The sequence below is a fragment of the Xenopus tropicalis genome, chromosome 4 (genome assembly GCF_000004195.4).
Source record: "Xenopus tropicalis strain Nigerian chromosome 4, UCB_Xtro_10.0, whole genome shotgun sequence".
NCBI classification, from domain to species: Eukaryota; Metazoa; Chordata; class Amphibia; order Anura; family Pipidae; genus Xenopus; species Xenopus tropicalis.
In genome coordinates this window covers 128,842,309-128,854,589 of record NC_030680.2, presented here as the reverse complement: position 1 = coordinate 128,854,589, position 12,281 = coordinate 128,842,309, and the positions used below count along the sequence as shown (strand labels likewise).

Here is a 12,281-nt window from a genome sequence, read left to right as displayed (position 1 = left end):
CAACAAATGTATTGTTATTAGCTGTAATATTGGTGTGTAGGCGCCATCTCAGTGCATTGTGCCTGAGTCTGAGCTTTCAGAAGGAGCCAGCGCTACACATTAGAACTGCTTTCAGGTAACCTATTATTTCTCCTACTCCCATGTAACTGGAAGAGTCCCAAGCCGGACTTGGATTTCTTACTATTGAGTGCTATTCTGATATCTACTGGGGGCTGATATCTTGCTCCCTTCACATTGTTCTGCTTATTGGCTGCTGGGGTGGTGGTTTATCAGAGCACAGGTCACATGACTGTACCACCCTGGGAAATGAAGAATATGGCTAGCCCAATTTCAAAATGAAATATAGAAAAACTTTTTTTTTTAAAAAAATATATTTTTTAAAATATTAGAAGCCATATGCTATTCTGTATCTAATGACATGGCCATATGTCTGGGAGCCACATTGCTGATGAGATCGCTACAGTGCTCCTAAAATTGCTGCTGCTGGTCACTAACCAGAAATGTAAGTTAGGTGGCGCTAGCCTGCTGACCGGAGAACTGGTGGTCTTCCTCCTGCCTCTTGCTTGGTTGCCCCTGGATTTCATTGCCTTTCCCAGCCTTTCATTGCCTTTCCCAGCACGGACTCAAAATCCCATCCACCCCATCCCAGTGTAAAATAGTGTCACAGTGCAGTGTCAGTTGAAAACAGCTGAAACAAGAGGGGCTAGTGCAGCAATGATTTAATGAGAGTTAAAAAAATATAATAGAGCTAGTTACTTATTGACACGTTATTTACATAGCGATTCGAAAATCTCCAAAGTGCGCTTAATTTCCCGGATTTGTTTAGCAAGTGTATGGATGGGCTGCATGGATCTGTCCAGTTCTTCACATCGAGCCATCAGTGTATACATGCCCTACAGACAGAAACACAGACACTGAATATCAGTTTGTACAGTAGCTCCCACCTCCAGTACCTTGTTAGCTTGCAAATGAGTAAGGGGCATACAATATGTTGACAAGTCTTCAATTCCCTCTCTTGTTAGCTAACATGCCCCTCTGTACAAGCCCCCCCACCCAGCACCCTGTGCCTACAGTTTAGGAGATATTACATACACAGAAACAAGTGTACCTCTTACTAAATTAGGTTTGTTATAGACAGTGAAATTCTGAGACAATTTGGAACTGGTTTTATTTTTTAATTATTAAGATTTTTCTTCAGCAGCTCTCCAATTTTGATTTTAAGTAGCTTTTGTTGTTAGGGTCCAAATTACCCAAGCAAACAGGCAGTGCTGTGAATGAAACACTTTTTGCCTGTCGGGTTCACAGACACATTTGAAAGTTGGAAAGAGGCAGAAGAAAAAAATTATTCAACCTGCTAAAAGTAAAATGCAAAAAAAGGAGCACACCCTGAAAAATAAATGCCTGGGTGCCAGTAATGCACAGTACATCACTCTGTAGGTCCTTTCAACAACACCAAAGTGTATTAACTGGTTCAAACACCTGCTAAAAGTAAGTGCATAAAGTCTGAGAATATCAGTCTGGGTACTTACCTTGATGCTCATATCAACGGATTCTCCAAGGCTGTCCACCGAATCTCTGTAGGTCTGAATGTACCCAACACTTAGTGCCGTCATCTGTTGATTTAACATAAGCTTCAGGTTAACTATGCCTCCAACTGCAGGATTCCCAATACATATAGCTGTAGTATAACATTTACACAGAGGGAATTCACAAATCACATGGCATTTGTACTATGGGTTAGAAGTCGACCAATCTTAATTTCCCTTCGATTGCTGTTTTGCAGCGATGGGGTCCTAGGTCTGACTCCAGCCAGGGCACTATCTGAAAAGGATTTATATGTTCTTCCCATGTATGTGCAGGTTTCCTCTGGGTACTCTAGTTTTCTCCCATTCTCCATGTACAGGCAGCCTATAGGGCATGTATAACATTAAAATTGTTTCCTCCACTGGAAATGCTGCAGTCTGGATGGGCTAAATAATAGCATTAAAGATGGTATGTTATAGAATGGCCCATTCTAAGCAACTTTTCAATTGGTCTTTATTATTTATTTTTATTTGAGCAATCAGAAGGAGCCAGTGCTACACATTAGAACTGCTTTCGGGTAACCTATTGTTTCTCCTACTCCCATGTAACTGGAGGAGTCCCAAACCTGACTTGGATTTCTTACTATTCTGATACCTACTGGGAGCTGCTATCTTGCTCCCTTCCCATTGTTCTGCTCATCGGCTGCTGGGAGGGGTGATATCCCTTCCAACTTGCAGCTCAGCAGTAAAGTGTGACTGAAGTTGATCAGATCACAGGTCACATGGTTGTGGCACCCTGGGAGATAAAGAATATGGCTAACCCCATGTAAAATTTCAAAATTAAATATTATAAAATGGATTTCAATGCAGGATTCTACTGGAGAAGCTCTATTAACTGATGCGTTTTGAAAAAAAACATTTTTCCCATTAGAGTATTACTTTAATTTAAAGGTGAATAATCCCTTTAATGGAATACTGTCATTGGAAAACATGTTAACGCATCAGTTAATAGAGCTTCTCCAGCAGATTTATAAGGTAGCATGGACCTTACAAATAAGGATAGGGAATACTCTGTGCATGGAACAGTCAATTTCTGCTTAGAAGCATTTTACACATAGGGCAGACGCTACCCGAGTAAAGGGATTTCGCATAGACACATAGACTGTTATTATATTGTCATTCCGGGTGACTGGCGTATGAAAGAATACCATTCACACACAACTGAACGACTGCTGGAACTTACTAAGGAAATGGTTATAAATAAGGACTTTGTGCAGAATAACCCCTTTGTGCAGAATATCCCACTTACATTCTGGATAGTGCCATTCAGGCTTTTCATCATCTGATCTACTTTGAGAGCCACATCTTGAGTATGGATCTCCAGTTCCTTCAGCACCTCGGGGTCTATTGGGGGGATGTCTGCTTTACTTCTCTGCAGTGTGTGACGACGGACAATACTGTTGGCTAAAATTAAAAATGAAGGGGGAAGTTAGTGATAAAATGAACCTTTAGAACAGTGTAGGCAGTATGATCTGGATCTGCTGCCATTATATGGCTGCTATAAATCATAGTACCTTTCTCTGATGTATGCTGAGTATGGCGGACTGGAGCCCCGACGCTGTGTTTCTGATGGTCTCGGCTGCCACCTTTTCCCACAGTTCCAGCTCCATCCATGTCTCTTGCAGATAGGCACGTTCTCCCTCAGCAGTGGCAGCTCCTTTAAGATATATGCCAATAATAGGGCTCAGATAATGCAACAAGAATGGCTTCCAACAATATGGTCCTGACACAATGTAGGTGCATGATTCTTTTGAGGACTGTAAGTCTGTGCCATTAGCTTGGCAGGAAAAATTATAGTTGGGCCTCTGATAGTGGCTTAAAATACAACTCCCAGGCCCCCTTAGCATGCTGTTGTATTTCAGTAGCATCTACCCGGCCATGGGTATTCCATAACTACTAGGCCATGCAGCTATTACAGTGTGCAGGAACCCCTCCTATATAAGTTATCTCAAACCAGCTCTAAGATACTTTTGGGGCTATCACGGTTATCAGCTGAAATCCAAGGGGAGCTGTAGACAGCAAATCTGGGAAACAGACGGACCTTGAACCACAATGCCAAGGTGCACTTCTAACATGTGACCAAATAGTGCAAATAGGCAACTATATAGTTTTTAAGATTTAGCTTTTTCAGAAAATCTACACTCCCATGATGCACTCTGAGGTGTTCAATCAAAAGAGGGTAAAAACATCAGTGATCGAGCAGTGCAGTCTTTTGTAAGTAAAAGTGTTTAATTTGTTGGAATCAGCAACCACTGGTTTGTAGGGCATATTTATTATAGTGTGCAAGCCAACATCACCAGTGATGTTGCCCAAATTAAGCAATCAGATCTTTGCTTTTGTTTTCTAACTTGTTGGTGACCTAAATGCTGATTGGTTGCTATGGGCAACATCACCAGAGATGCTGGCTTACATACTATAATAAATATACTTCAAAGGCTACAGAAGTTATAATGCACTATAATGTCACAGACAGTCGCTGCAGTTGGTCAGTTTGCTGCCCTTTTGGCATGCCGTGCTCCTATCATACATACTTTTGCCTAAATCCCACATTGTAATTTAGTCATGATGCCGCTGCCAAATTACCGAAAATGCTGCATAAAAGGGTCATTTAGCAAATCACCTGCTGCAAGTGGTAGAGTATGTGCCCCCCGAGAATACGGGGGGCACAAAAAAATTGCATCATAGAGTGCTTAGCTACAAATCAGCTGATGTGGGTGATGTGTGCCTTGAACTGAATCTAGCAAAAAGTGCAAGACAACCCTTACTTAAGGACTGGGCTCGGTAGCACCACATGCAAACTTGGCCATCGTGGGTCTGAATGATGATCAAGTTAGAAGGTGGGATGGGGGTACCCATGTGCCAACCCCAGCCTGCTGTCATGGATTCATCAGGGAGGTGTGAGGCGCTGGTCCCACAGTTCATCACAGCAATGGGTTTTTTTTTTTTTTGCAAATGTAAATTATCCCTATTGTTTTCAGGTATTTGCAGAAGAAATCCAGGTCCTATGATGAGACCAGAGTTCCACCCCCGCACTTATCTCTTGTATGGTGGGTTAAGGGTGCTCGCATCCCTAGTGCAGAAAACCAATTCTCCATTTTAAATACTGATATGCGGTAACTTGTCACACACTGTCACCTGAGGTAGTAGTGATTACCTGGAGGGGCAGGTCTCACCTCCCTGACAAATACAACACTGCCATCTGAGGCAAGGTTATAGGGGAAGCCCATGCAAAACATTCACTCGAACGTGGACAGCAATAAAAAGTTAGAAGAGGTGACACTATAAAAGTTTATATTTTTTTACAAGTCACAAAGCAAAAACATGCATTTCATTAAAAAAAAACTTTCTTTCATGCCAGAAATAGCCATAAAAGTTATAAATGCCCGGTGTGCTTTAAAGGAGACATATTGGATAAACAGAAAAAAACACTAATTTAGTAGGCAATTATGAATAATATATGGTGCTGGTTTCACTTTCGGCTACACATTAATCCTATTTGTAAAAATGGCTTCTTTATTGCAGTTCCTTATAGTTCCTATCAGTTCTCTGTTCGTGTTTCAAATGAAGGGTGCACGTGTCCCTGCCAGAAGCACAGTAGAAGTGGGAGAGCCAATCACAGCCCTGCAGTCACACAAGTAAAGGCAGGCTTCAGTTCCCTATCAGGTCAGCCTAGCTGCTGATTGGTTCCTATCCTATAGTGCAGTGTACTGAGAGCCAGCGGCTCCCCTGCACATCCAGAGAATTCCGCCAGCAGGAAGTGGGACAGATGGGCGGGGCTAGTGGGGTTTTGGTGGAATTTCTCAATAAATCAGTAAGAAACACAACTTTTTTTAAAGCACAATCCTTCTATGTTTAGAGGGGTATAATTCGCTGGTACATTCTTAATTTTTATATGATATGCCTCCTTTAACAAAATCATCCTATGTCTTTTCTACTATGTAGGCACTATTAACAAGAAATGAATAACCAGCTAATAAACGTTTCATAAGTTGAATCCAGTAGTATGGCATAGTAAGTGTTAACTCACCCAGATGGGGCACGGCGGCGCTGGCTGGCCTAACTGTGAGTGAAACGGATCTCGGTAGCCGCTTGCATCCTGGTGCTGTGTCTGTGAATCAGAATAAAGGTAAAATATAATCAAGTCTGCACAAAATAAATCAATAATGTAATATGCAATAAGGGTAATGGCACACTGGCATCTTGCCCACTGCTGCAAACAAAGGGCATCAAAACGCCTATCCCTTATTGCTCCTGATTGTAGTGAATGAAAAGTGCTGTATTGGACACACACGGAGTGGTGACTGCTAATGGCCCTTTGCATTCACTACTATCAGTGGCAATGACAGGCTGACAGGGGCACTTTGAGTGGCAGAAGTAGCCAAATTGCCCCATGTGCTGAAGTCCTATGGTAGCTGCAGGAAATATACTGTATTGCTCTATTCACACCGGCAGCAGACTGACTGGATCACTCAAGGTGGGGGAGCAGCACAACAGGGAGATGGGCACAGGGCAAAAAAGGAAGAACAGACATAGGAGCAAACAAGGGACTGGGGAAAATAGAGAAGCAGGGGACATAACATGTCATTCTCATCTCCTAGGATTATAAGCCCCCCCCCCCCTTCCTTCCTTACAATACACACGGCTGCTCATTTTACCTCTTATAAATATAATTCTATCAGACCTGCACAGGAACCCTCTCTGAGCCGTGTCAGAACCTGAAATGATGCCTGGGCGTGTCCTTTCATTCTTCCACAGGAAGTGGTCATAAGAGTGAGTGACAATCAGAACGGAGCAATAGCAGCCTATGTCCCGCCCCCATGTTTCTCTGTTACTGCGGCTGCGTGTTCTCCCTCTAAACCTCTGTGTGACGATTAGATATTCTCATGTACTGTGTGTAGCTCTGCCATTGTACTGTGTGTAGCTCTGCCATTGTACTGTGTGTAGCTCTGCCATTGTACTGTGTGTAGCTCTGCCATTGTAGGGTATTCACATGTACTGTGTGTAGCTCTGCCATTGTAGGATATTCACAAGTACTGTGTGTAGCTCTGCCATTGTAGGATATTCACATGTAGTGTGTGTAGCTCTGCCATTGTAGGATATTCACATGTAGTGTGTGTAGCTCTGCCATTGTAGGATATTCACATGTACTGTGTGTAGCTCTGCCATTGTACTGTGTGTAGCTCTGCCATTGTAGGGTATTCACATGTACTGTGTGTAGCTCTGCCATTGTAGGATATTCACATGTAGTGTGCGTAGCTCTGCCATTGTAGGGTATTCACATGTAGTGTGTGTAGCTCTGCCATTGTAGGATATTCACATGTACTGTGTGTAGCTCTGCCATTGTACTGTGTGTAGCTCTGCCATTGTAGGGTATTCACATGTAGTGTGTGTAGCTCTGCCATTGTAGGGTATTCACATGTACTGTGTGTAGCTCTGCCATTGTAGGATATTCACATGTACTGTGTGTAGCTCTGCCATTGTAGGGTATTCACATGTACTGTGTGTAGCTCTGCCATTGTAGGATATTCACATGTACTGTGTGTAGCTCTGCCATTGTACTGTGTGTAGCTCTGCCATTGTAGGGTATTCACATGTACTGTGTGTAGCTCTGCCATTGTAGGATATTCACAAGTACTGTGTGTAGCTCTGCCATTGTAGGATATTCACATGTACTGTGTGTAGCTCTGCCATTGTAGGGTATTCACATGTACTGTGTGTAGCTCTGCCATTGTAGGATATTCACATGTACTGTGTGTAGCTCTGCCATTGTAGGATATTCACATGTACTGTGTGTAGCTCTGCCATTGTAGGGTATTCACATGTACTGTGTGTAGCTCTGCCATTGTACTGTGTGTAGCTCTGCCATTGTAGGATATTCACAAGTACTGTGTGTAGCTCTGCCATTGTAGGATATTCACACGTACTGTGTGTAGCTCTGCCATTGTAGGATATTCACACGTACTGTGTGTAGCTCTGCCATTGTAGGATATTCACACGTACTGTGTGTAGCTCTGCCATTGTAGGATATTCACACGTACTGTGTGTAGCTCTGCCATTGTAGGATATTCACACGTACTGTGTGTAGCTCTGCCATTGTAGGATATTCACACGTACTGTGTGTAGCTCTGCCATTGTAGGATATTCACATGTACTGTGTGTAGCTCTGCCATTGTAGGGTATTCACACGTACTGTGTGTAGCTCTGCCATTGTAGGATATTCACATGTACTGTGTGTAGCTCTGCCATTGTAGGGTATTCACATGTACTGTGTGTAGCTCTGCCATTGTAGGATATTCACATGTACTGTGTGTAGCTCTGCCATTGTACTGTGTGTAGCTCTGCCATTGTAGGGTATTCACATGTACTGTGTGTAGCTCTGCCATTGTAGGATATTCACATGTACTGTGTGTAGCTCTGCCATTGTACTGTGTGTAGCTCTGCCATTGTAGGGTATTCACATGTACTGTGTGTAGCTCTGCCATTGTAGGATATTCACATGTAGTGTGTGTAGCTCTGCCATTGTAGGGTATTCACATGTAGTGTGTGTAGCTCTGCCATTGTAGGGTATTCAAATGTACTGTGTGTAGCTCTGCCATTGTAGGGTATTCACATGTACTGTGTGTAGCTCTGCCATTGTAGGATATTCACACGTACTGTGTGTAGCTCTGCCATTGTAGGATATTCACACGTACTGTGTGTAGCTCTGCCATTGTAGGATATTCACACGTACTGTGTGTAGCTCTGCCATTGTAGGATATTCACACGTGCTGTGTGTAGCTCTGCCATTGTAGGATATTCACATGTACTGTGTGTAGCTCTGCCATTGTAGGATATTCACACGTACTGTGTGTAGCTCTGCCATTGTAGTATATTTATCTCACACTTAAACACCGGTAGAAATATACAGGGTGCTGGCTGTTCTATGCCTGCAGCGGTTTTCGGTTACACTTAATTCTGCGGTGCACTTACACCCCTTTATTATGCGGTAGAAAAAGATCGATGTAAAATGTGGTGTTAAATAGATGGCAAATTGCTGGTGTATAATTTAACGCCACCTGATCGTGGCATTTGATGCCATAATTGTACATCACTATAGACTTTGTAATCATTACAGTTAATGGGAACAATTCAGGTGCCAATGAATGAATGCTGTATTTTCACACAGCAATGTATGTGTCTGCTGTCTTTTACTTCAGATTTTTACACAGAGATACGTAATCACCTAATATTACCCAGCTTGTTAAACACACCATTTCTTTGCACTGTAATGCTGCCATTCAGATGGTAATGTTTGGGTATTTGGCCAATTTTTTTAACATAGCATGATATATAGGCCCCTCCTGTTTAGGGTCAAGAGCTACTACTAGTAGCTACTTGTCACGGCTACTAAAATAGACAATGCTGATCAGTTACTGATAATTGTCTCTATTTGTGTTTTAGCAGAGGCGATTCTCAGTATTGTCTATGGCAGGGTATTTTCTGGACTTAAGTAGCTGAGAAAAAGTAGCAGCTACTAGTAGCTCTATGTGTCTTCACCCTTAAGGGTATGATGTTCCTTGCTCAATAACTTACAGAATAGTGTGCTGCCTCTCACTGTTTTAAAGGAGAAGGAGAGTTTTAAGGGTGAAGACACACGGAGCTACTAGTAGCAGCTACTTTTTCACAGCTACTAAATGACAAAAAAAATCCCCTGCCATAGACAATACTGAGAATTCCCTCTGCTAAAACACATGTTGAAACTGTTATCAGTAAATGATCAGCATTGTCTATTTAAGTAGCCACTAGAAGTAGCTTCACCCTAAATCACTTTCCTAAGTGATTTAGACGCGGCAGACGATTTCGGGAAATCGCCGAAAAAGCCTCGCGAGTCTTTTTCGGCGATTTGCGCGAAATCGCACCGCCGCGTCTGCCATCCCGCCGGCGACTTACATGTTCGCCGGTGGGATGGCAGGGGGAAGGCAACTCGGGGAGATTAGTCGCCCGCGAGCAGGGAGTTTTGCCGCGGGCGACTAATCTCCCCGTGTACCAGAGCCCTAATACCCAGGGCCAGTAATCCTGTTGTCTAAAAACTGCACCAGCCCAGGGTATTTCTGCAGAAGATCCTCCTCGCCATCTTCTTCAGAGTCTTCTGCACAGTAGACTGAAAGCCAAATGAAAAGCCAGCTCTTTCCCTCTAGTGTGTATGTGCACGCTGGTTACCCAGTGAAAAGAAGAGAGAAGAGAAAGAAAGGTTGCACCGAAGAACTTTTGCAGAAATACCCCAGTACAGTGCATTTTTCTGCAAAGAGGAGCACAGGGTATCAGGTAAGCTATTACAATCACTGGGGAGTGCCTAAGGTTTGGCTGACTTTCCTTCCCTGTTCTGTAAGCAAGCAGAGGAAAAGAGGGGTGTACTAGCCCAATGTGTTTCCTTGTCTCTCCTACTTTCTCAGGGGCATATCAAATTTAACACAGTAAAAAGAATTTATACAATAGAAAATGATGTTAAAGGAAAGCTTTACAGCCACTTCCTGATTGCCCCTTGTCTAATATGTGCATGGGGGGTGTTTTACCGGTGCCACCGTGGTTGTGGAGGGTGTTTGTGTGCGGTCTTCTGGGTCCACACAAGTGTAAATGCACCTTTGTACCTCTTGCTGCTGGCATCTCTTTCTGTGGTGCCATTTTGTGTGTGTGTTACTCCTTCACACCTTGCTCATGTGCAGTTATAGTTCTGAGCACTGATGTCCGAAGAGACCACAGTAAGAATAGGGATTCAGGTCAGGATAGTTCGATATTACTCCCTGAACCCTAATACTGGAGGGACCACTAGCTGGTAGCCTTTAAAGTGCATCCTACAATCTGCCATATTATTTCCACAGTGGTGCCATTGCCAGTCCAGTGTAACCGATGTTCTGCCAGGCTAAACTAGAAATTATATTTTGGCTAAAGCAGCGTTACAGTCATAACAAGTGGTGGTCAGCTGTCCCAGAACAAGAATTGCCTGCACTCTCAGGGACAGCTGGTGGGCCAACTAGTTACCTTAGCACAGGTGGATTAAATCACAGTTTGCGGTTGTGTTTATCAGGTTGCAGGGCAAGCCTGTTCCATCACCTTTCCCTTGTATATGTTAAAAAGGGTTGACCCTTGCATGTTTGTATTTTTGTTGTTTCTACTTGTTTGACTTGTTTTTCAGGAATTTTCAAAGCACTGCCTCTTAAAGTAGAAAGAAAGTAATTTTGGCATATTACTGCCAATAGATTAGCCACATTAGCAAGCTAGAACGCTATATTTATTCTGTAGAAAGCTTTACCATACCTGAGTTAACAGCCCTAGAAGCTCCGTTTGTTTAAGATAGAAGCTGCCATTTTAGCTTGGTCTCTGTAGCATCTAGCTGCTGGTAGCTCCGATTACACAGAGTTGGGAAGGAAGAGAAGGAATGCTGACACTGAAGAACATGTATACACAAAAGAATAAAACAAACCCTGTGTTTCTTTTGATAGAGGTGCAGTGTTTTTGTGAGTGCTTATGGCTGTATTTAGATAGACCTTTTTGATAAAGCTTACTTAGTTTTACCTTTCTCCTTTAAATGGCAAGTGTTTTTGATTTTCACATTGTACCTTAGTTACATTTGCTACCTTTACACACAAGGTCTTCTTATAGGGTCTGTTTAACTATAAAAGGTATGTAAAGAGTGGATGGGAATTTCTAAGCCACCTGTAGGAAGGCTGATGGATTTCCCACAAGGATAAGTCAGCTATATGGTCATCGTGTCCATACTCATTACAGAACTGCAGCCCCACAAGCTGGATTTGGCCAGACAGTCCTGGCAGCAGCTTCATTTTCAAGCACTGTTTGTTTCCCACCTTTGTATCTTAATCAACATCAGCTATCGTATCAATATTCTATTTGTCAGGATTGTCCAGCCACCATGCACGTACCAGAAATTAAACAGAACTATTTTAATGACCCATGTATGGCTTTTTCCACACCGAGCAGATTCAGCTGATTCGCTGGCCTCTGCTCACTCCTGTGACTGCACTATGTTGGCCTGGGACATATGCAGAGAATACACAAGTATGTAATTTGCTCAATCTAAGCTGAGGCTAGTGGCTGATTAATGGCCTGTGTTTATATGCTTTATGGCAATAGCCTGAAGGTGGCCAAATTTAAGCTGCCAATTCGGCCCCTTCAGACCGATTCAGCAGCTTATCTGCCCATGTGTGGGGCCCTCGAATGGGCTTACCCAACCGATATTTGGCAGGTTTGATTTTCCCATTACTGCAGTGGCTCATTGATGCGATCATCTCTCTTATAGTTTGTGTTCCCAAAGTTGTACAGGTAAGGGACCCATTAACCAGAATGCTTGGGACCTGGGGTTTTCCGCATAAGAGGTCTTTACACAATTCGGATCTTCTACCTTATGTCCATTAAAAAAATTATTTAAACAGTGATCAAACCCAATTGGATTGTTTTCCCTTCAATAAGGATTAATTATATCATAGTTGGGATCAAGTACAGGTACTGTTTCATTATTACAGAGAAAAATGAAAACATTTTTAAATATGTGAATTATTTGATTAAAATGGAGTCTATGGGAGATGGCCTTTCCATAATTTGGAACTTTCTGGTTAATGGGTTTCCAGATAAGGGGTCCGATACCTCAGATTTTTGCCCAATATCGCCTAACTTAGGTAGTGTATTAGCAGCTTAGGACCACCT

The 12,281-nt window shown here is 42.8% G+C and overlaps 1 protein-coding gene across 2 annotated transcripts; it reads right to left on the bottom strand.

Annotated features, from left to right (window-relative positions):
- Positions 1-702: 702 nt before the first annotated feature.
- On the bottom strand, positions 703-6,335 carry borcs6 (BLOC-1 related complex subunit 6). Of its 2 annotated transcripts, none has more exons than XM_002941931.4 (6): positions 6,239-6,335; positions 5,611-5,691; positions 3,098-3,240; positions 2,833-2,987; positions 1,530-1,613; positions 703-893 (listed from the first exon to the last, which is right to left on the bottom strand). In XM_002941931.4, exons 3-6 carry the CDS (start codon positions 3,195-3,197, stop codon positions 768-770), a joined length of 465 nt encoding a protein of 154 aa, XP_002941977.1. In that variant the 5' UTR covers positions 3,198-3,240; positions 5,611-5,691; positions 6,239-6,335; the 3' UTR covers positions 703-767. The 2 variants fall into 2 exon arrangements, with proteins under 2 accessions (XP_002941977.1, XP_012817188.1); XM_012961734.3 differs by having other exon boundaries at positions 6,265-6,301.
- Positions 6,336-12,281: the final 5,946 nt, after the last annotated feature.